The sequence below is a fragment of the Anomaloglossus baeobatrachus genome, chromosome 1 (genome assembly GCF_048569485.1).
Source record: "Anomaloglossus baeobatrachus isolate aAnoBae1 chromosome 1, aAnoBae1.hap1, whole genome shotgun sequence".
NCBI lineage: Eukaryota > Metazoa > Chordata > Amphibia > Anura > Aromobatidae > Anomaloglossus > Anomaloglossus baeobatrachus.
In genome coordinates this window covers 845,258,690-845,283,585 of record NC_134353.1, presented here as the reverse complement: position 1 = coordinate 845,283,585, position 24,896 = coordinate 845,258,690, and the positions used below count along the sequence as shown (strand labels likewise).

Below are 24,896 nucleotides of genomic sequence, written 5' to 3'. Positions count from 1 at the left end.
TGTCACTTATTGGACTTTGTGTTGCAGTTTCAGTAAAATCAGTGTTTTATGATGAGGAGATTTCCTATAGGACTAGAGGTCTCGTGCCTTCTCGTAAATTGCTTTGTGTAACCCATAACCACCACTGATTAGCAGCTTTCTGCCAATGTACAGTGTACACAGAAATCTGCCACTCAGTGCTGTGGACAGGGTTATATGGAGCTTAGTATTCTGAGCACTGTTACATCTACAACAGAGAAAAATGTGATTTTATCCAAATGACAGCAAGTAACTCAGTACATAACACATCTCTGCAATCAGAGTTTCCGACCCCATATTATGCCGCTTTCAGATTACATAGCGAAAACCTGCTGACAGACTCACTTTAAGAGTAGGATGAAAAAGAATATAACATTCACAGTGATGAAGCTTCAGCCTCATCAGTCTTGTTATTTCCTCTTCAGATCCACATCTATGGCAGATATTCTCAGGAGCCTATAAAAACGTTTTCCCGCTTTAAGGATACAGCTTATTGTGGAACGTACCGGGGTGATGGAAAGCTGCTCGCTGCCGGATGTGAGGATAGTGTCGTGCAACTCTTTGATATCAATGGAAAGGCCGCTCTGAGACAGTTCATGGGACATAGCAAGTAAGTGCCTCCTATGGTAGTTTCTGTCAATCCATATATGACTCAGATCTCTCCTTCACTCCCTATATCTGATCACTCGCTCGCTCATGTCACCTCCACCTCAAACACATCTCAAGAATTTGACCTTTTGTTACCATTAATTCTGCAAAAACTCTTCTTGTCGATCTTATTCATTCTCGTCTGGACTATTGCAACTCTCTACTAATCGGTCTTCTTCTTACCAAACTCTCCTCTCTTCAATCCATCCTGAATGCAGCAGCCAGGATGATTTTCCTCTCCAACTGCTACACTGATGCCTCCACCCTGTTCCAGTCATTGCACTGGTTGCCTATCCGCTACAGAGTCCGATATAAATTTATCTCTCTCACCAACAAAGTTCTGCACATATTTGCACTGTCTTACATCTCTTCCCTCATTTGCTATCACCCTACCTGTGCCCTCTGTTGCACTATTGACCGAAAACTTTCTCCAAGACTTCTCACGAGATGCGGTAATTTTCTGGAATGCACTACCAAGAAGAATTTGCTTAATTCCCAATACTCACCCTCCATGCACTTAATAGTCCTCTGCACTTGTACACATACTGGCCAGTGACCGGTTCATGCAGCGTTATTTCAATACCCTATTTATTATATTGATGGTCGGACCTGACAATACAAGCACTCATTACTTTTTGTGCCTCCCCTATTTCCAAACTCTAGGTATCTGTTGAATTGTGTAACTCTGTCATGTGAAATATTGTCTATAAATGGCCCCTCTGAATTGTAAAGTGCTGCAGAATATGTTGGCGCTATAGCAATAAAAATTATGTTTCCTAGCCAGCAACTCCACAGCCACAAATGTCCCCAGCCACGTCAGTGTGGCTCCGTAACCGATGGCAGTCCCTGTTAGTATTTTATCTTGATGTCACTGATGTCCTACTATAGTAAGATTAACCCCTTCACGACCGATGACTTACTGGGACATCATTGGTCATGTAGTGGTAATCGCCGCCGTCTGCTGCGGTGAGCCGGCGATGATCCCTACACATGTCTGCTGATTTGAACAAGGATTTTTTTTCCCCCACATTTTTTAACAAATCCGTTAAAATCACCAAAGTGTAATATTTTGTAAAAAAAAATAAAATAGATAAAATAATGCATCATTCATAACTAAAGGTCAGATCCAACTTCTAAAAGGAGAAGTGTGAAAGTGGCATAATCCCCAGCGGTGAATACAGCGCAATTCTACCCTCATTAGTCGTTTTATTTCCATTGTAAATTATCTTTTTCAACAAAATACAAGAAACAACGCAATAATTTGCAAATTAACCAGTTTGTGAAAGTGTATGCATAAAACTGACAAGGAAAGAGGACAGTGGGGGAATAAGGCTTAATACATAGAATAAAAACATGACTCTGTAATAAGATAAAGATTTCCAGATGTTTGCATGAAAAATAATAAATGGGGGAAAAACAGAGAAGGGGGGAATGGAAGCAGGCGGTTGGGGAAGAAAGTGTTGATACCCTGTTTCCCCGAAAATAAGACACTGGCGTATATTATATTTCTTTATCGTTCCTATGGGAGACCCAGACATTGGGGTGTATAGCTTCTGCCTCCACACAAAGGACACACAAAGTACTACACTAAAAAGTGTAGCTCCTCCCTCTGAGCATATACACCCCCTGGATAACCAAATATAGCCAGTTCAATGCTTTGTGTTCAGGAGGCATACATCCACACATGCATTCTCATCTGATTTCTGATTTTTGGAAAGAGTTTGAAGAAAAACGGGTCCAAGCCTGGACTCCTGGCATGTCCCTTCTCACCCCACTGTGTCGGCGGTGTTGTTAAGGTTGATTTCAGGGCTGGAGCCTTACATGCCACGCTCCTTCACCATCCCTCGGGCTCTGGCTTGAAGTGGGAGCCAGCACGGTTCTCCCTGCCTTGCAGGAGACCGGTCTCCATCCGCAGCCCTTCAGGATCCTGCCGGACGGAGCACTCATCCCCAGGGACTTGAAACCCTGCGTCTCACAAGCTAAGTATCTGAGATGTTATATTCGGGGGGTCCCTTGTACTTTATTGTTGGGGGGAGTGGGCTGTGTATCTATTCTGACATTTCCGGCCGGTTCTCTGGTTTTCGCCTGAGAACCGCGCCGATGGTGCCTGCGCGCCGGCCGCATCGTTAAATTTAGGCCCCGGTTTCGCCTGAGGCCTAGTTTCGTTTTCACTGCCCCTGCATGTCAATCATTCAGAGGGACAGTGCGGCTCCGCCCAGCGGCCGTTCAGCACAGGGGAGGGACACTCCTCTCTGAGGTAATGTTCCCTCCCCTGTAAATCTCCTTGGCCCTCCAGTTCCCGCTCTCAGAGTAGGCCCCGCCCCCTCTCCTCGCTCCGGCACCATTTTATCAGCGTTCTCACAGCGATCGGCGCTGGCTGCAGCATCTCTCTGGGGGTCCGGGCTGTGGAATCTGGAGGGCACACAAACTGTCTGGTAAGCCACAACCTCCGGTTGTGGACCTGCTTATATACTCTCTGGGGGTCATTCTGGCTCAGAGCCCCTACTTCAGCAGCATGTCTCACACAAGGAGCAAGGCTGTACGCAATATGCACTGCATGTAAGCTCGTGCTGCCTGAACAGAGCACATATCCACATTGTGATGCCTGCTGTAACCTGACGATGCCTCAGCCTGGTATCGCACCCACAGTGGTTCCTCCGGCTGCTCCGGCTCCGGTGGCTGAACCCCCGGCTTGGGTAGAATCCTTCTCTAGATCAATCTCCCAGTCTTTTGCCGACTCCATGGGACAGCTGTCCCGGACTTTGCTGACCATGCATCAGCCCCCTTCTCAGGGCGCCTCTGCTGCTAGGGCTCTCTCAGCGGAGCTCACAGAGGATTCTTCATCTGGTCCCAGACCCTGTCCTCCTAAAAGGAGACGCAGGGCCCCCTCTCCTTCCTCGTCCCGTGGCTCTGATTCACGAGCTGACTCGCAGGACGAGGAGGATGCCTTTACTAGGGGCTCGGACGCTACCTCCATGTGCCCCATTGATCTGTCCGAAAGTGACGCAGATGTTAGTGATTTGATTGCGTCCATTAATTCTGTGCTGGACCTCAATCCGCCAGTATCAGAGGAGCAACCCTCTCTGGCAGAAAAGCACCAGTTTACCTTGCCTAAGAGGACAAGGAGTGTGTTCTTTAACCACTCCAGTTTTCAAGCCGCTGTGACCAAGCCCAGGGCCTGTCCTGACAAACGCTTCCCAAAGCGTGGTTCTGATGACCGTTTTCCCTTTCCACCAGAGGTGGTTAAGGAGTGGGCTCATTCACCAAAGGTAGACCCTCCGGTGTCTAGACTCTCAGCCCGGACAGTTGTATCAGTGGCTGATGGCACCTCTCTTAAGGATTCCACTGACCTCCAGGTTGACCTTCTGGCCAAATCTGTATATGAGGCGGCAGGGGCCTCATTCTCCCCATCTTTTGCAGCAGTGTGGGCTCTCAAAGCCATCTCTGCTTCTCTAGAGGAGATGCATTCCCTCTCCAGGGACTCTTATGCCCGAAATGGTTGCCTTAACTTCCCAGGCTTCAGCCTTTTCATCCTATGCCATGTCTGCCATGCTGGAGGCTTCTCACCGCACTGCGGTGGCTTCGGCTAATTCCCTCGCTATCCGCAGGATCTTGTGGCTTCGAGAGTGGAAGGCAGACGCTTCTTCAAAGAAGTACCTTGCTGGGCTCCCATTTGCTGGGTCCAGGCTGTTCGGTGAACAACTGGATGAAATCATTAAGGAAGCTACTGGCGGGAAGAGTACTTCCATGCCACAAACTAAAACCAGGAAACCTGTCCAGGGCAGGAACCAGTCGAGGTTTCGTTCCTTTCGTTCCTCCAACTGGTCGTCCTCTAAGCCCTCGGCCTCGTCCACTAACTCAGCCAAGGACGAAAAACCCAACTGGCGTACGAAGCCGCGTCCTCAGAAGACCGCAGAAGCTGCTGCCACTAAGGCAGCCTCCTCTTGACTATCTGGCCGCGCCAGCAACGTCCTTGGTCGGTGGCAGGCTCTCCCACTTTGGCGACGTGTGGTTTCAACACGTCTCCGATCAGTGGGTGCGGGATATCATCTCCCACGGCTACAGGATAGAATTCTCTTACAGCCCGCCAAACAGATTTTTTATGTCAACTCCCCCCTGCTCCAAGGCCGCCGCCTTCTCACAGGCCGTGGCATCCTTGCAGGCCAACGGAGTAATTGTACCGGTTCCCGCCCGGGAACGGTTCAGAGGTTTCTACTCAAATCTCTTCCTAGTCCCCAAAAGGACGGTTCCTTCCGGCCCATCCTGGATCTCAAGCTTCTCAACAAGCATGTTCAGGTGCGGCATTTTCGCATGGAATCTCTGCGATCAGTCATTGCCTCAATGACTCAAGGAGATTTTCTGGCATCCATCGACATCAGAGATGCCTATCTGCATGTGCCAATTGCAGTTTCACACCAGCGTTGGCTACGTTTTGCAATCGGAGAGGAACATTTCCAATTCGTGGCTCTCCCCTTCGGGTTAGCCACAGCCCCTCGAGTATTCACCAAGGTCATGGCAGCAGTGGTTGCGGTTCTGCACCTCCAGGGGTTGGCAGTGATTCCTTACCTGGACGACCTTCTAGTCAAGGCTTCATCCAGCGCAGACTGTCAGCGGAGTGTCTCGCTCACTCTCGCCACTCTAGTCCAATTCGGGTGGCTTGTCAATCTGCCCCAAATCCACTCTGACTCCGACCCAGAAACTTACGTACCTAGGGATGCAATTCGAGACTCTGCCGGCACTTGTGAAGCTGCCCTTAGTCAAACAGCAGTCCCTCCATCTGGCGGTGCGCTCTTTGCTGAGGCCCCTGCCTCATTCCATCAGGCACCTAATGCAGGTGCTGGGTCAGATGGTGGCGTCAATGGAAGCGGTTCCCTTTGCCCAGTTCCATCTGCGTCCTCTGCAGCTGGACATTCTCCGCTGTTAGGACAAGCGGACTTCCTCCTTGCACAGGTTAGTGGCTGTGTCGCCACAGACCAGGGGCTCCCTTCAGTGGTGGCTTCGGCCCCTCTCTCTGTCTCAGGGACGCTCCTTCCTGGCCCCGTCCTGGGTGATCCTCACCACGGATGCCAGTCTATCCGGCTGGGGAGCAGTATATCTCCACCACAGAGCGCAGGGCACTTGGACTCCGTCCGAATCAGCCCTCTCGATCAATGTGCTAGAAATCAGAGCTGTGCTTCTAGCTCTCTTAGCCTTTCACCACCTGTTGGTGGGCAAGCACATTCGAGTCCAGTCAGACAACGCGACAGCGGTTGCCTACATCAATCACCAAGGCGGGACACGCAGCCGCCTGGCAATGTTGGAGGTTCAACGCATCCGTCAGTGGACGGAGGACTCCAAGTCCACCATATCCGCAGTCCACATCACAGGCGTGGAAAACTGGGAGGCAGATTATCTCAGCCGTCAAACCGTGGACAGCGGCGAGTGGGCTCTGCATCCGGCAGTGTTTCGGGCAATCTGCCGCAAGTGGGGCACTCCGGAAGTGGATCTAATGGCATCCCGGCACAACAACAAGGTTCCGGTTTACGTGGCTCGCTCCCACGATCCTCAGGCCTTTGCAGCGGACGCGCTGGTTCAAGATTGGTCCCAGTTTCGTCTGTCTTACGTGTTTCCCCCTCTAGCTCTCTTGCCCAGAGTCCTGCGCAAGATCAGAATGGAGGGCCGTCGGGTTATCCTCATTGCTCCAGACTGGCCCAGGCGAGCTTGGTACCCAGACCTGCTCCATCTGTCCGTAGAGGTGCCGTGGCATCTCCCGGACCGCCCAGACCTTCTCTCACAAGGTCCGTTTTTTCCGCCAGAATTCTGCGGCTCTCAGATTGACGGCGTGGCTCTTGAGTCCTGGATCTTGACGACTTCTGGTATCCCTCCTGAAGTCATCTCCACTATGACTCGGGCTCGGAAGTATTCCTTGGCCAAAATCTATCACAGGACCTGGAGAGTTTTCCTGTCCTGGTGTCGCTCTTCCGGCCATGCTCCTTGCGAGCTTGGGCAGACGCATCCTTCAGGCGGCTGTCGCCCATTTGTGAAGTTAGGTTTCGCCTACTTCTCAGTTTTCTGTTTATTCCCACCCATGAACTGCTTTGAGACGTCCCAATGTCTGGGTCTCCCATAGGAACGATAAAGAAAAAGAGAATTTTGTTTACTTACCGTAAATTCTTTTTCTTATAGTTCCGTATTATAGTATATTTCTTATAGTTCCCAGCACCCTCCCTGTTGCCTGTTGGCAGTTTCTTGTTCCGCGTGTTATCACCGGCTGTTGTTGTAGACAGAGGCTCCGGTTGTTCCGGTTCTTGCTCTATCTCTACTTGTGGGTGGCTATTCTCCTTCAGCTTTTGCACTAAACTGGCTATATTTGGTTATCCAGGGGGTGTATATGGTCAGAGGGAGGAGCTACACTTTTTAGTGTAGTACTTTGTGTGTCCTCCAGAGGCAGAAGCTATACACCCCAATGTCTGGGTCTCCCAATACGGAACTATAAGAAAAAGAATTTACGGTAAGTAAACAAAATTCTCTTTTTTTGTCCTGAAAAGTATGATTGGGCTTATTTTTTGGGTAAGGCTTATTTCTGGGGAAACACGGGTTGAGAATAAGTTTACTCCCACACATCCCCAAAAAGGCAGACCCCCCTCCCCACCAGGAGAACCAGACTTACTAGACCCCAGACATCTGCGTCGCTCCCAGGTCTTCCTGCGACCCACAGCAGGTCCTTGTGTGCTCCACAGCAGTCCTTCCTTGCTTCTGGCCTACACAAACACACACACACATTCCCGGTGATACTGTACTGCTTCCGGCTGGCAGCGCAGTGGAACACATGGAGGACCCGCGGTGGAACGCATCGATGCGTCCCAGGTCCCCAAAGCAGTATGATCTCAAAAGGTGTGTGTGTGTGTGTGTGTGTGTGCGTTCCACCGCAGGTCCTCTTCTTCCACAGCATTCCATTCGGGGTCTGGTGATTATGATTGCTGGGTTTGTATTCTCTCTTTTGAGGGTGTCTTCGTTCCATAATGAAGTGTCCTGCAGTTTTCTTTAACTTTTATAGCTGCATGGACACTTCGTTATTGATCTGTGAATAGGGCTTATTTTCAGGGTAGAGCTTAAGGTTAAGCCTTAAGGCCCTGTCATACACAGAGATAAATCTGCGGCAGATCTGTGGTTGCAGTGAAATTGTGGACAATCAGTGCCAGGTTTGTGGCTGTGTACAAATGGAACAATATGTCCATGATTTCACTGCAACCACAGATCTGCCAAAGATTTATCTGTGTGTGTGACGGGGCCTTTACTCCAAAACGACCGACAATTCCTGCTAGGGCCTATTTTCAGTGGTAAATATGGTAAATTCAAATCTGCATATAAAGAAATGGAGTATTGGAGCAGCGATACTGTCTGGACCATGATAAAGTTAGGCATATAACAGTAACTGATGCAATGAGATGCGTAATATTGGCAGGATGGAGGCCCTCTGCTCAGAGGACTAGTGCTACCGTTACATTTAGGAAGACATGGAGAGCTTGAATTCTGTTTTCAAGACTCATCAGATTTAATAAATTATTCTGAGAATTGCTGCATTTTGGGGGGATAGACCCGGATTAGTGCTGTGGGGTTTGTGATGGAATACATATGATACTGGTTGTTATCCCCTCCTTCCCTTTTCTTTCCCCCTTTTTTTGTTTTGTCATTTTACATCTTTTAATTCTCTTCTCTTCCACATTGTAGGGATTTCTCATTGGGGTCTCTTCTTAATTCTTTGTGTTGTATAATAGCATGTTAATTTCTCTGTCGTTTCATTGGGGGACACAGGACCATGGGTTATGCTGCTGTCACTAGGAGGCTGACACTAAGTAAACAGAAAAAGTTAGCTCCTTCCCAGCAGTATAACCCCTGAGCCGGAGGCGGGCTCAATCAGTTTTTTGCTTAGTGTCGTAGGAGGCTGATGTGGGCCGTCTGGGCCCCCTTCAGCCACTTGATTTTTTGCGTTATTTTTTTCATTTTTTCTCGGCGACGCTCGTCGCTCTCATCTGTGGTAATTTTTCTTTTTCTGCCCTCCGCTCGGCCACTGTCCTCGGTCCCCCAGGCCCCGTCCTCGGCGTGCCCAGGCCGCATCCCGCACGGCGCGCCGAGGATCCTCTCCGCCGCCGCCTGCGGTCGGGTCCGCCGGCGCGGCCTCTGCCCGCGACGGTCCCTCTGCTTGGGCCCCGTCCTCGGCGTGCCCAGGCCGCATCCCGCACGGCGCGCCAAGGATCCTCCCCGCCGCCGCCTGCGGCCTCTGCCCGCGACGGTGCCTCTGCTTGGGCCCCGTCCTCGGCGTGCCCAGGCCGCATCCCGCACAGCGCGCCGAGGATCCTCTCCGCCGCCGCTGCGGCCGGGTCCGCCGGCGCGGCCTCTGTCCGCCCCGGCACCTCCAAAATTTAGTCCCCGGCTTCGGCCCTGTCCTCGGCGTCCCCAGGCCCGCCTCCCGCACGGCGCTATTGGACGCCGGCCTCTCCGTTCCCGCCCTCGGCCGTGCTCCAGGCATCACTTGGGGGGTGGGGGATATTTTTTTCCCGCTCACAGCGTCCATTTTAAATAAAGAGAGAAAGAAAAAAAAAAAAAAAAAAAAAAGAGAATGGGAATTTATTCCAGACTACTAGTCTGGGTTTACTGAGGCCTCAGCGTCACCTTATTTTTCCGGGGGAGAGACTAAAACACACTTTTCTTAGTGGATATTTTTTATTTTAGGTCGATTTTTATTAAAAATTTTACATACATGAGTTTTTTGCACCTTAACTCCTACAGTACTTTCGGGCACTTGTTTTGCTTCACCTTTTTTATATCGCGCTCCCAGCTCGAGTTTTTAGTTTAGTCCCCTCCGGCGGGTTAATGCCCTGTCTCAGGTCATAGATCCCCTCGCCGCCGGCCCTCGGCTTCGCGCGCATGCGCTGCGTCCCCGGCCAATACTCGGTTATACCTTCCATAGGTCTAGCGCAATCCCCTTGGGGAGGTGAGTCTCGTACCAGGGACCTTTCCTATGCTAGAAGCGGACCCGACAGGTCTCGTCTTTTGTGGCCCCCCTGTTTTCCACCTTATTCCCCAGGTCCAGACTGCTTTTTCTCCGGCAGTCTTCCGACCTCTCGGGTGATGGCCCAGGCTTTCCACCTCTGCTGGACTCCGAGCAGGACCTGGATGTTTTGGCGCATGTCTAAAGGCCTGCTGGAATTGGTGAGTCAGGCCGTAAGGCTACGGACAGCCCCCCTTATCTCCATGCACGCAGGTCCCCCTTAAGTCATTTGGAGCGGACCCTGCTCAGACGACATCCAGAGCTTGCTGAGTTACCGCGTGCTCACAGTCAACTGCCATACACGAAGTTTACCAGCGGTAAGTCTAGTCATCGTCTTTATTCCCTTCTACAAAAAGGGGTCTCGGTGAGAATGGGCAGGCCACACTGGAGTCGCTGGGTGATCACAGACAACAACCAGACACGGCGTTTACCTGCGGTAAGTCGTGTTATTGTCATTATCATTCCCCCAGAGGGCTCTGGAGAGAGGGGGCATGGCACCTTGCAGACAGGAAGGTGCGGGCCCCTGCGGGTTTTCAGTGGACATCCAGTTCGCCGTGTGACTGCGTGAGCACGGATATTCCTCGGACACAATTTTTACCAGCGGTAAGTCCCTTATATTGTCTTACCCCTTCTCGTAGAGGGCTCCGTGATGAAGGGGCACGCTACCCTGTACTTCACCCGCCTGGGTTCCTCCTGGCTTCTCGTCCCTATCGTGACGCTCCGCAGGGCCTCCACGGTCACTCTACGCAGAGGTCCGCGCTCCACCTATGCCGATCCAGGACTGGTTATCAGCTTCTGTGAGTACCCTCTCTTTACAAAATCTGGTGTCTCCCCGCTACACGGCCTGAGCCTCTAACATCAGGGTACCTACCCGTCGAGAGCTCTGACTCGGGATCAGGAACGCAGATTCGACGTCTAGGAAGTCGCTGACTTCCTTTCCGGCTCTCGGGATCGCCCTTTCGGAGATAGGCGAGTCCAGTTTATCCCCTAGGCTACGTCAGGGTAGACTGGCTACGTAAGGGAAGGGTACATCCCTTTCCCGGCATCGGCTCTGATGCACCAGGACTCGTTCCCTCACGTTAGGTTCGTCAGGAAACCTTTATCCCTACAACAGCCATCTCCGCTTTGCGTGGCTGCGGACCGTCCCAGCTTTCTAAGAGTGCTTGCAGGGATCACGATCCCTACGCATTCCCAGGCTCTCTCTGCCCAGGAACGACCGGGAGACCCAGAGTCTCCCTTCAAGTACCCTCGCCTTGAGGTTTAGACCATCATCATCACTTTTCGCTACTAGGGTAGCTGAGCTACAGGAAGGAGTCCTCCCAGACCCGGCCCGGTCCATCACTCCTCAGGCACGGTATTCGAGCCGTTCAAGGGTTGCTACTCCTCACGCAGGAGCAGTTTCCCTCCTGGCATAGGGTCCTGCGGCTCTTTGCCTCCCGCTCCCGTTTTTTCCCTTCGGTTTTTTGCTATGCGAGTCCTCGACAGCCTGTGGCGGTGTTAGCGATGGTGCACATACCAGATTTCATCCCGGACTCTCCAACGGAACACACTGAAGAGCGGGGACAGGAAGGCTCCGTCTTCGAGGGTGACCGGCCAATTTCCTCCTAGATGACCAATCTTCCCAATCATCCCTGGGAAGATTCCCTTTCCTCCTCTGGAGCTTGTTATCAACCGTCACCAGTCTCCCGTACTAGAGTATGCTACCACACCATTCCTCGGCACGGTCCCGAGGGACACCCCGGGAGTGTCGTCTCCCCTTCAGCATTCCGGACTCGGAGCCATTCGGTTAGCCCGGTTACAATTTCTTCTCTGGGTTGTATTGTCCAGTCAGGTTCCAGTCGGACCATGCCACAGCAGTGATGCGCATCTTCCACCAGGAAGACGCAAAGAGCTTCATGGCAAGTGAAGAGGCCAAGAGGTTCTTGCTCTGGGACGGGCTCTTTCATTCGCCAATCTCGGCAGCGCATCCCGAGCGTGGACGTTTGGGCGGCCGATTTCCGCGGTACGATAGGTCTCGCGTAGGTAAAGGACTCCAACAGGGATATCAACAGCCAGATCTCTGGCGAAGGAAGACCTACAGTCGTGACTTTTTGGCCTTCCGATCCAACTCTCAAGTCCATGGTGCGTCGAGTACGCCACCTGCTCTGGACTAGAGGACGACGCCCAAGCCCGGTCGTGTTGCTTGTTCAGGCTCTCGTGCATCTTCCCGCTGCGTTCCATGTTCTCGAGGGTTCTCAAGAAGGACCTAGGCAGGCGATAGCTCGGGAGTGGCCCAGGCGAGCATAGCTTCGCATAACTTACTCATCTCCTCGCAGATGCCCCGTGGCTCCTTCCAGACCGCCAGATTCTTCCGTGTCGGGGCCCCTCTAGTCTACCAGGACTCAGGAGTCCCAGGTTCCATGGCCTCACCAGTGGATCCCGGGTGCTGGCTCGGTCAGGTCTGTGAACAAGATGATGGCAGACATTGAGGAGGGCATGGAATCCAGTTCCCTCGAAGATTTATTTCCACGTGGAAAGAGCTCCCCCGGTGGTGTGAGGACCGCATCTTCAGAGACTTTTCACTTTCCGTCAATCAGGGCCTTCGCTCAGAGAAACGTCCATCTGGCTCGGCGTTTTTCATCGTTCACTAGAAAAGTGGGACCATAATCCAGTGATGAGTTTGCTCAAGGTACCCCTTTTTCTCTATCGTTTCATTGGGGGACACAGGACCATGGGTTATGCTGCTGTCACTAGGAGGCTGACACTAAGTAAACAGAAAAAGTTAGCTCCTCCCCAGCAGTATAACCCCTGAGCCGGAAGCGGGCTCAATCAGTTTTTTGCTTAGTGTCGTAGGAGGCTGATGTGGGCCGTCTGGGCCCCCTTCAGCCACTTGATTTTTTGCGTATATTTTTTTCATTTTTTCTCTCGGCGACGCTCGTCGCTCTCATCTGTTGGAATTCTTTTTTTCTGCAGGTATCGTTCTCTCTACTCAGCTCTCGCAGCCCGTGTGGGTACCGCTCCCCTGGGTCGCAGAAGCTTGACTCGTCGGGCCCTCTCCCCCGTCCAATTCCACGGTACCACTCCCGGGTTGGCATGTGGGGCTATTCCTTCCGGGGCACCCCCTATTCACCCTGCGGTATCACCCCAAAGGGTGCAAGGGGCATACAGCAGGGACTGGACCTCGCAGCGCGTCTGGATGATGATCGGGCCCGCAGCGCTGCTTCACTACAGGGGGCTCCCTGCCCCCACCGGCGTCCACCTCCCTGCCTGCCTGCCTGCCTGCCTGCCTCATTCTTCTTCTGCGGCCCGCAGCCAGCCCTCCGGTGTGCGGAGCACGCAGACACAAGTGCAGAGCTCCACGCCTGCACACTGCCAGATGCGGCGCCGCCGACCAGGTAGGACACTCCCCCTACCTTCTCCCGGGCGGCTTCAAGATATAGGCCCCGGTCCGGGCCTACTCAGTCACCGAGCACCTCGGCCGGTGCCCGGACATTGCTGCGCGCTGCCGCTCCCGCAGGTAGGACCGTCGGTCGCTACTTTTCCCTGCGCCGGCTGTTGCAAAATTTAGGCCCCAGTCCGGGCCTACTCACCGGGCGCCACCAGCCACGTCCCCATCTGGCCCTGGAGTCCTCTCTACACCCGCAGTGCTCGGCCGGTTCCAGCTGCCGCGCCGCCGCTCCCGCGGGTAGAACCGCGGTCTCTAGATCACACGCCTCAAAATTTAGGCCCCGGCTTCGGCCTTGTCTCCGGCGTCACAGGCCCGCCCCCCGCCGCATCGCTATTGGTCGCCGGCCGCTCCGTCTCCGCCCTCCACTCAGCCCCAGGCATCACAGTGGGGGCGGTGGATGCTTTTTCCCGCTCTCCTGGGCCCGCCTTCCCCAGCGTTCATCAAAGAAAAAAAAAAAAAAAGGGGATTATGTCAAACTCCTGGTATGCGGTTTGCTGACGCTGCAGCAGCCCGTATATCAGGGGAAAATAGACCCAAGTCTTCCATGTTTATTAAATACAGTGGGGTTTTTTACTCAGGGCTGGCGTTTTGTACATTATATTTTTTTAACCTTCAGGTACCTTTTTCGGGCTTGCATCAGACACATCCCATAGGGTTAGTCTATAGAGCTCTCAGAGCAGAGTTTTTTGTTATTTGGGGCCAGTACCTCAAGTTTGCGTTTTCCTTAATGGTAATTTTCCGCACATAATGGCAGATTGGGGTTGACAGCTACCGCAGTCACTGGCTCCGCACGCCCCTGTATCTCGCCCCTGTCGGCTGGTTAATACCCTGTCTCAGGCCAGATATTCCCTCGCTGACGTCCCTCGGGTTCATACACATGCGCCGCGTCCCCCGCCGACGCTTGGTCATACCATCCACAAAACGGCGCCATTCCTTCGGGGAGACGAGTTCCGTACCAGGGACTTTTTGCCTAGGCTAGAAGCGGACCCGCCAGGTCTCGCCTTTCGTGGCCCCCCAGTTTTTCCACCTTATTCCCAAGGTCCAGACTGCCCCTCCTCCGGTAGTCTTCCGACCTCCCGGGTGATGGCCCAGGCTTTCCACCTCCGCTGGACTCCGAGCAGGACCTGGATGTTTTGGCGCAGGACGAATAGCATGCTCGAAACGGTGAGTCAGGCCGTAAGGCTACGGACAGCCCCTCTTCTCTCTGTACACCCAGGTCTCCTTTAGGGCGTTTGGAGCAGACCCTTGATGGGCTCGGGGGACATCCAGAGTTCGCCGAGTTACCGCGTGTTCACTGACATCCACCAGACACGACGTTTACCAGCGGTAAGCCATGTCATTGTCATTATTCCCTTCTCCAAAGGGGTTTTCGGAGAGTATGACCATGCTGCACTGGAGTCGTTGACCACAGACATCTACCAGACACGGCGTTTACCAGCGGTAAGTCGTGTATTTTGGTCATTATCATTCCCCCGTAGGGCTCTGGAGAGAGGGGGCAGTTACCTTGCAGAGACGAAGAGGGCAGGCCCCTGCGGTTTCATTGGAATACAGTTCGCCGTGTGACTGCGTTATCACGGATAATCCCAGGCCTCGATTTTTACCGGTGGTAAGTCCTTTTATTGTCATTACCCCTTCTAGAAAGGGGGCTCCAAATGGAAGGGGCACCCCACCCTGTAGTCGACCCGCCTGTGTTCCTCCGGGTTTCTCGTCCCGAACGTGGCGTCCCTCGGAGAATCAGCGAACTCCATACGCAGCGGACCAAGTTCCACCTAGGCTGTCCCAGGACTGGTTATCATCTTCAGTGAGTACCCTCTCTTCACATACCTGGGGCCTGCCTGCCGCTCGGCCTGAGCCTCTACCATCAGTGTGTCCACCCGTCGAGGCCTCTGACTCGGGATCAGGTACGCAGATTCGGCATCTAGGAGGCCGCTGACTTCCCTTCGGTCCTTAGGGAACGCCCCTCTGAAGATAGGCGAGTTCAGTGGCCCCCCTTGGCTACGTCAGGGTAGAGTACTTCTCTCCCCTAGACTACGTAAGGGAAGGGTTCATCCCTTTCCCGGCATCGCTCCAGAGGCATCAGGATCGTCCCCTCACACTAGGTTCCAGCCGTTCGCGCCGCTCTCGTCAGGAAGCCTCTATTCCTCCAACAGCCCCTCCGCCTTGCGTGGCAGTGGACCGTTCCAGTTTTTTATAAGAGCGCTGACAGGGATCTCTGTCCCTGCGCACCCTACTCTACAGGGCTGCTAGGTTCTCTACGCCCAAGTACGGCCGGGAGGTCCAGGGTTCTCCCTTCAAGGTTCCTTGCTTGAGGTTAGACCGTCATATTCACTTTCCGCTACTAGAGTAGCTGAGATACCGGAACGAGTCCTCCCAGACCCCGGCTCGGTCCATCATCCCTTAGGCACGGTTTTTTCGAGCCCGTTCAGGAGGAAGTACTCCTCACGCAGGAATAGTTTCCTTCCTGGCACAGAGTTCCGCGTACCCATGCCACCCGCTCCCGTTCTGGCTAGGCGAGCCCTCGGCGGTTTGTGCAGGTGATAGCGACGGTGCACGTACCAGATTTCACCCCTTCTCTCCAGTGGACCACACTGAAGATTAAAGACAAAGAGGGTTCCGTCTTCATGGTTGATCCGCCAATTTTCTCATAGCGGACCAGTCTTCGAAATCGTCCCTTGAGAAGCTTCCCTTCCCTCCGCTGGAGGAGATTCTCAACCGTCACCAGTCTCCCGTGCTGGGGTATGCTACCCCCACTTTTTCCTCGGCACGGTCCCGAGGGTCAGCCCTAGAGCGTTGTTTCCCCTTCAACATTCCGGAAGCCAGAGCCATACGGTTAGCACGGCTACAATTCTTCTCTGGGTCGGGCCTTGCCCAGTCAGTTTCCAGTCGGACCATGCCACAGCGGTGACATGCATCATTCACCAGGTAGACCCAGAGAGTGTCATGGCAAAGGAAGAGGCCAAGAAGATTTTGCCCTGGGACGGGTCCATTAACTCGCTATCTCGGTCAGTCCATCCCTGGCATGGACGTGTTGGTCGGCCGATTTTTTTCGGTAGGAAAGACCTCCCTTAGGAAAAGTGCTCCTCAACAGGGAAGTCACCAGTCAGTTCACGGGCGAGGGAAGACCTCCAGTCGTGGACTTATTGTTCTCCCGTTCCAACTTTCAAGTCAATAGTGCTTCGAGTGTACCACCTGCTCTGGTCTAGGTGCGACTCCCTCGACCGGTCGTGTAGCCTGTTCAGGTTCTCCTGCATCTTCCCGCAGCTTCCCATGGTCTCGAGGGTTCTCAGGATGGACCAAGGCAACGATGCCTCTGGAGTGACCCAGGCGACCATACTTCGCAGAGCCTACTCAACTCCTCACGGAGGCCCCGGGGCTCCTTCCCGACCGCCAAGTTATCTGTGTCGGGGCCCCTCTCCTCTACCGGGACTCAAAGGCCCCAAGTTCGACGGCCTCACCAGTGGATCCCGGGTACTGCCTCAGTCATGCTGTTGACAAGAGGATTACAGACAACGTTGAGGGCCGGGAATCAAGTTCCTCCAGGATTTATTTCCACTAGGAAAGAGCTCCCCCGGTGGGTGAGGACCACATCTTCCCTCTTTTTTGCTGGCATTCTTCCAGTCAGATCCGAACGCGACCCTCTCGCGCGTCCCTGTATGGGCCAGTTGTTGGCCCGTTTCGCTTCGGATTTTTTCGGAGTCTTTTCACTTCCGTCATCCAATCAGAGCCTTCGCTCTGAGAAGCGTCCATCTGGCTCGGCTGTTTCATCGTTTCACCAAAAACGTGGATTCTTTTTCCAGTGAGGGGTTCGTTCAAGGTACCCCCTTTTTCCCGGCTCCACCTGTTTTTGTTAGGTGGGCGCCTCGTGGCCATCTCGTTGTTACAGACAGCATCAGGGCGGACAGCCCTCTTGTCGTTCTTCTCCCCTTTTTGTTTTCCAGCGCCTCCAGCAGGACAGGGGGAGGCTCCGGCCAGAACTCTTCGTTTCTGTCCAAGGCAGCTCGCTGTTTCCTTCCAGAAGAGGTGTTTAGTATTGAGTTTTCGGTTCTAGTCTCCTCTCTCATCCGGGAAGGGGCCTAGTTCGTTCCAGAACTGGTACGAGCCCTCAGTCTTACATGTCTGCAGGACACCCTTTTCGGTTACACCGACAACCAGTCCACCCTTCCACCCGGTCCCAATAGGCCCATGCCAGCGCCAGGGGCCTGATTTGTTCACATGGATCCATTACTCCATGTGTGAAGACTATCGCATGAAGGGCGGACTTCCGCCGCGGTCTACCGAGCAAGGGATACCCCTTGGGCGATTGGACTACAGATGTCGACCGTCCAGGTCCCCTGGGCCGCCACCCGATCTAGTCGGCATACCTTTACTAGTTTCTACCAGGCTCACACCCAAGCTTCGGCAACGGCCAGCCTTGGAGTAAGGTTTGCGGGTGGCAGTGACACACCTGTAACAACGTCGGTGCTTGTAAGTCTGGCGCAAGCCCGACGGGGAAGCGGTTACCTTCCTATCTCCGGTGATGGTTTTTCTTCCCACCCAGGGACTGCTTTTGGACGTCCCATGGTCCTGTGTCCCCCAATGAAACGATAGAGAAAGAAGGATTTTTGTGTACTCACCGTAAAATCTCTTTCTCTGAGTCTTCATTGGGGGACACAGCACCCACCCTGCTTGTGTTATTTGTTATATATATTTCCTGTCGGTTACCTCAGTGGCTATTTCCCCAGGCCACTGGTCACACGACTACTATTCATAGTTTTTATCTGTATTATCCAGAATGGTTTGATTCTCCTCCTACTGCTTGTGCACTAAACTGATTGAGCCCGCTTCCGGCTCAGGGGTTATACTGCTGGGGAGGAGCTAACTTTTTCTGTTTACTTAGTGTCAGCCTCCTAGTGACAGCAGCATAACCCATGGTCCTGTGTCCCCCAATGAAGACTCAGAGAAAGAGATTTTACGGTGAGTACACAAAAATCCTTCTTTTCCCTGCTCCCACCTGTTTTGATAGGTGGGTTCCTTGTGGCCATCTGTTTGTTATCGACGGCATCAGGGCGGACAGCCCTCTCGTAGTCTTTTCTCCCCCTTTTTCCGCTCCGCCAGCAGGATAAGGGGGGGGTTCCAGCCAGAACCCTTCGTTTCTGTCCGAGACACCTCGGCTTTCCTTCCAGAAGAGGTCTTTAGGTTTCGTTTTTGTCGGTTCTAGGCTCCCCTCTCAGCCTGAAAGAGGCATAGTTCGTTCTAGGGCTGGTACGAGCCCTCAGTCTTTCGTGTCGGCAGGACACCATTTTTTTGTCGGTTACACCGACTGTCAGTCCATCCTTCCGCCCTTTCCCAAGAAGCATAGGCCGGCGCAAAGGGCCTGAATATCACATGGATCCTTTCCTCCATATGTGAAGACTATCGCATGAAGGTCGGACTTCCGCCGCGGTCTACCGAGCAAGGGGCACCCTTGCACGATTGGGCTCCGGACGTCGGTCAACCAGGTCCTCTGGTCCACCACCCGATCTAGTCGGCGTACCTTTGCTAGTTTCTAACAGGTTCTCACTCAAGCTTCGGCAGAGGCCAGTCTTGGTGCAAGGTTTGCGGGTGGCAGTGGCACACCTGTAACAACGTAGGCGCTTGTAGGTCCGGGTCAGCCCGGCAAGGGGAAGCGACTTCCTTCCTATCTCCGGTGATGGTTTTCTTCCCACCCAGGGACTGCTTTTGGACGTCCCATGGTCCTGTGTCCCCCAATGAAACGACAGAGAAAGTAGGATTTTTGTGTACTCACCGTAAAATCTCTTTCTCTTAGTCTTCATTGGGGGACACAGCACCCACCCTGCTTGTGTTTTTCGTTATATATGACATGCCTGTTTCCCCAGTGCCCACATTCCCAGGTCACTGGTCACACGACTGTTCGTCATAGTTTTTTACCTTGTTTTTATCCAGGATTGTTTGGCTCTCCTCCTACTGCTTGTGCACTAAACTGATTGAGCCCGCCTCCGGCTCAGGGGTTATACTGCTGGGGAGGAGCTAACTTTTTCTGTTTACTTAGTGTCAGCCTCCTAGTGACAGCAGCATAACCCATGGTCCTGTGTCCCCCAATGAAGACTAAGAGAAAGAGATTTTACGGTGAGTACACAAAAATCCTACTTTCCCACCTTGGTAGGGACATATTTATTTGCTTTTCTATTTTGATACTCATTTGATTCCGGTTGTCGGTCTTGTAAGACTGATGGTTTATTTTTTCAATTTAACAATGCTGCTTGTATTATTCTGCCAAACATGTTGTTTTTCTCAATAAAAATAGATTGAACAATAACATTAGGCATCTAGAGTGTCCTCAGGGGGAGGTTTAGACAAATGTTAACCCCTCCATGACATTTGATGTACAGGTACGTCCAAGGTCATGTCCTTTTAATACAGGTATGCACGTTTGAGGTTGCATGTTTTCCTGCACAAGTCAGTTGATCTGATCAGCCGACGTGCAGCTAAGGCCTAAGCCACACGGCATGAAAATCGGTGCGAGAGTGGTTTGCGATACAAAATCGCATTCCACTCGGACCAATATTAGCCTGTGTGTCAGAGCACACGAGCGATTAGCTTTTCAGCCCTAATCGGACCGAGAAAACAATCGCAGCATGCTTCGATTTGTTATGCGAGACTCTTTCTCTTGCACCCATTCAAGTGTATGGGGCGAGAGAAAAATCGCACTGCACTTGCAGTACACCGGTGTACCATGAGTGCAGTGCGAAAATGGCAATAGCCGGCTACGGAGGAGAGAGGGAAATAAATCCCTCCTTAGCCTACGCAGCACCGGCCCGCCCCTCCGCAGCTGAGGTCCGCTCGGACCTCAGTCACAGGGACACTTGCATGATATTCGGCTCTGCTGTACTGCCAGCGTGAGCAGTGTGTCCTTCAAGGGGATCGCAGTAATCCCAGTGTGGCCCCAGCCTAACAGGTAGAGGTGGATCGGAGATCCACCCTTGCCTGCTAACTAGTTAAATCCCATTCAGGTGAGTGCATGGATGAGAATGGTGCCGTTTGTATCGATGAAGTGGGGTGAGGTCCACTTTTTGTGATTTCTGACAAGGACCTTTTTAATGTTGACCTATTGATTTAGCATCTGAGTCGTCCTTGTGCTGAGAAGTCTTTCTGAAGTGAGGTTTTGATGTTGGGACAGTGCTGTATAGTTAAGTTTACTACTTGGTAATATAATGCTCTTCAGAGTCTCCTTACAACACAGTATTGCCCTTGTGTTTCCTTAGAGCCGTGCATTTTGTGGATTTCACTGGAGATAAGTTTCGGATCGTGTCCGGCTCAGATGACTACGCATCCAAAATCTGGGACATTCCAAATGGCACAGAAATCTCTACCTACAGGGAGCATACAGACTACGTGCGCTGCGGCTGTGCCAGCAAGCTAAACGACGATCTGTTTGTTACAGGTATGGGCCGCCACTGCCGCACCACCTCCGTATACTACACCTAGGAAAGACTGGATCTCAGCGTGACTGACCCGGGAAAGCAATTTTCAACATTTTGCCCAGTGTTGTGTGAATGTGATGGTTTCAGGGGCTTTTCCCAACATTGAAACTTCAGCTTCCCACATGAGAGGCGTAAACGACTGGGACCACCACAGGTTCTGGGCTCTGAAATGCTCCATTAGATTAGAAAAGTGGCCGTGCATGCTTGTCACCACTGCGTTAATTCTTTATGGGGCTGGTGGAAATACCGGGCACTGTACTGTGCGATCTCTGGCCATCTCATAGAGAATGACTGAATGAAGCGGTGGCATATGTATAGCAACCATTCCATTGTGATGGGACATTTCTTCATCGTTCCTTATGGGAGACCCAGACCATGGGTGTATAGCTTCTGCCTCCGGAGGACAAACAAAGTACTACACTCAAAACGTGTAGCTCCTCCCTCCTAGCATATACACCCCCTGGTAGCCAGTCCTAGCCAGTTTCAATGCTTTGTGTTCAGGAGGTCACACACACACATGCATTCTCTGATTTTTGATTTTTTTGATTTCAAAGATTTGGAAGAAAAGCGGGTCCAGTCTGGACTCCCGGCATGTCCCTTCTCACCCCACTGTGTCGGCAGTGCTGTTAAGGTTGATTTTACAAGGCTGGAGCCTTCACATGCCGCGCTCCTTCACCATCCCCTGGGGCTCTGGCTTGAAGTGGGAGCCATCACGGTTCTCACTGCTTTGCAGGAGATCGGTCTCCATCCGCAGCCCTTTCAGGATCCTGCCGGACGGAGCGCTCACCTCCCAGGGACCTGGCACCTGCGTCTCACAAGCTAAGTACTGAGACGTTTTTACCACAGAAAGTGGTCTTTCCAGGGGTCCCTTGTACTTTATATATTGGGGAGAGTGTGTTATATGACTGTGTTAACATTTCCGGCCGGTTCTCCAGTTTTCACTGGAGAACCACGCCGATGGTGCCTGCACGCTGGCCGCATGTTTAAATCTAGGCCCCGGCTTCGCTGAGGCCTAGTTTCGATTTCACTGCCCCTGCATGTCAGTCATGCAGAGGGACAGTGCGGCTCCGCCCAGCGGCTGTTCAGCACAGGGAACGGACACTCCTCACTGAGGAAAGATTCCCTCCCCTGTATACCTCATTTGCCCGCTCTCAGAGTAGGCCCCGCCCCCTCTCCTCGCTCCGGTCGCCATTTTATCGGCGTTCTCAATGTCTGCATAGGCACAGAGATATCACATTGTGACAAATGGGGGCCTGGGCTGGGGGACTGGAGGGCACAGAGATGTATGTTAAACGGTCTGGCAAGCCACAACCTCCGGTTGTGCAGCTGCTTATATTCTCTGTTTATATACTCTGCTGGGGGTCATTCTGGACAGAGCCCCCACTTCTGCAGCATGTCTCACATCAGAGCAAGGCTGCAAGGCTGTTCTTAATATGCACTGCATGTAGACTCGTACTGCCTGTACCGAGCACATAAACACAGTGGTCCCTCAGCCCGGAGGCTCATCAGTGGTCCCTCCAGCTGCTCCGGCTGAACCCCCGGTTTGGGTAGAATCCGCTCTTTCCAGGGGACAGCTGTCCCGGACTCTGCTGAGCATGCATTAGCCCCCTTCTCAGGGCGCTTCTACTGCTACGGCTCGCTCAGCAAAGCTCACAGAGGACTCTTCATCTGGTCTCAGACCCCGTCTGTTACGGTTGCTGCGAGCACTGGAGACTATGTCCAGATTTCTTACTACTGCACATGTGCGAGCGCCGGAGACTAAGTCCAATCTTGGAGCCATTGCACATGTGCGGGTGACATCATCGCTGACACGAGGTCACATGTCTCTGCCACCTTCTATGCCGATTGGTCGCTGGTCATGTGCTTGTGACGTCTTGCTCGGTGATAGGCCAGCATGACGTCACTCCTGTCGTTCTGGCAGCGGATTGACTCTGGTGTCCTCCATCTTGGATGAGGCACAGAGTCTATATAAGACCCTGACACACGCCGCATGGTGCTCAGTCCTCTTGGTTCATGCATATGAGTAGACGCTCTGTGCGCGTTCCTCTAGGCATTCCTCTGTCTATGCTAGGTGAGCGCTACCGGCAGGGTAGCGTTCTTATACCTTACAGCTTCGGCTGCTGTCCGTATCCTTACCTCTTAGGGGAGCGGACATAGGCAGGTGCCTGAGGCACATGGTCTGGCTGGGCCTTGTGATTCTACTCGTAGGTGGACGTTGCCGCTAGGGTAACGTTCCTTATACTGCGTCTGGCAGTTGTTCGTATCCTCGCACACTAGGGGAGCGAACAGAGGTAGGAGCTTTGTGCGGCTTACGCTGCTGTTCGTCTCTTTTGCACCACTAGAAGAGCGGACCTAGGCAGGTGCCATATCTAGTGGTTCGTGTCCTCGCACACTAGTGGAGCGAACGCAGGTAGGAGCTTTGTGCGGCTTACGCTGCTGTTCGTCTCTTTTGCACCACTAGAAGAGCGGACCTAGGTAGGTGCCATTTCGCACACATTGCCTTTGTCTCTGTGATTATTAACAGAGATCATTCCACACACCCTCCAAGTAAGGGAGGAATTGCTTTACTTACTTATTATATCCTTCTGTGAGTTAACAGAGGTATTGCACTCTGCCATAGTCTGCAGCAAAGTCTTTGCACGGTGGACCCTGACTGTCTGATACTCCTTTCGGTTATTATCAGACAGCCCCCCGTAACACCGTCCTCCTAAAATGGAGACGCAGGGTCCCCTGTCCTTCCCCGTCCCGCAGCTCTGATTCACAAGCTGACTCACAGGACGAGGAGGATGTCTTTACTAGGGGCTCGGACGCTACTTCATGTACCATTGATCTGTCCGAAGGTGATGCAGATGCTAATGATTTGATTGCGTCCATTATATTTGTGCTGGACCTCAATCCGCCTGTATCAGGGGAGCATCCCCCTCTGGCAGAAAGGCATCAGTATACCTTAAAGAGAACAAGGAGTGTGTTCCTTAACCACTCCAGTTTTCAGCCCACTGTGACCAAACCCAGAGCCTGTCCTGACAGACGCTCCCAAAGCGTGGTTCTGATGACTGTTTCCCCCTTCCACCAGAGGTAGTCAAGGAGTGGGCTCATTCACCAAGGGTGGACCCTCCGGTGTCTAGACTTTCAGCCCGGATAGTTGTATCAGTGGCTGACGGCACCTCTCTAAGGATCCCACTGCACGTTAATTCTGTACTGGACCTCAATCCGCCAGTATCAGAGGAGCAACCCTCTCTGGCAAAAAGGCACCAGTTTACCTTGCCTAAGAGAACAAGGAGTGTGTTCCTTAACCACTCCAGTTTTCAGGCCACTGTGACCAAGCCCAGGGTCTGCTCTGACAAACGCTTCCCAAAGCGTGGTTCTGATGACAGTTTTCCCTTTCCACCAGAGGTGGTCAAGGAGTGGGCTCATTCACCAAAGGTGGTCCCTCCGGTGTTTAGACTCTCAGCCCGGACCGTTGTATCAGTGGCTGATGGCACCTCACTTAAGGTTTTGCTGTCCGCCAGGTTGTCCTTCTGGCCAAATCTGTATGGAGGCGGCAGGGGCCTCGTTCTCCCCAGCTTTTGCAGCAGTGCGGGCTTTCAAAGCCATCTCTGCTTCTCTAGAGGAGATGCATTCCCTCACAGGGACTCTATGCCCGAAATGGTTGCCTTAACTTCCAGACTTCAGTCTTTTCATCCTATGCCATGTCTGCCATGCTGGAGACTCTCACCGCACTGCGGTGGCCTCGGCTAATTTCCTCGCTATCCGCAGGCTCCTGTGGCTTCGGAAGTGGAAGGCAGATGCTTCTAAAGAAGTTCCTTGCTGGGCTCCCTTTTGCTGGGACCAGACTATTCGGGAACAACTGGATGAAATTATTAAGGAAGCTCTTGGCGGGAAGAGTTCTTCCATGCCACAAACCTAAACTAGGAAACCTGTCCAGGGCAGGAATCAGTCGAGGTTTCGTTCTTTTCGTTCCTCCATCTGATCGTTCTCTAAGCCCTCGGCCTCGTCCACTAGCTCAGCCAAGGATCGTAAACCCAAATGGCGCACGAAGCCGCGTCCTCAGAAGACCGCAGGAGCTGCTGCCACTAAGTCAGCCTCCTCCTGGCTATCTGGCCACGCCAGCAACGTCCTTGGTCGGTGGCAGGCTCTCCCACTTTGGCGACGTATGGTTTTAACACGTCTCCGATCAGTGGGTGCGGGATACCATCTCCCACGGCTACAGGATAGAATTCTATTCAGCCCGCCAAACAGATTTTTTCTGTCAACTCCCCCCTGCTCCAAGGCCGCCGCCTTCTCACAGGCCGTGGCATTCTTGCAGGCCAAT

The 24,896-nt window shown here is 52.9% G+C and overlaps 1 protein-coding gene across 2 annotated transcripts in view; it reads left to right on the top strand.

Moving 5' to 3' along the window:
* UTP15 (UTP15 small subunit processome component) overlaps window positions 1–24,896 on the top strand; it is a 102,347-nt gene that overhangs the window by 15,431 nt on the left and 62,020 nt on the right. For both annotated transcript variants that reach the window (XM_075325163.1, XM_075325173.1), the window contains exons 4-5: window positions 444–628; window positions 20,366–20,544. In XM_075325163.1, coding sequence (XP_075181278.1) covers window positions 444–628; window positions 20,366–20,544 — 364 coding nt within the window. The remainder of the gene's footprint in view (window positions 1–443; window positions 629–20,365; window positions 20,545–24,896) is intronic.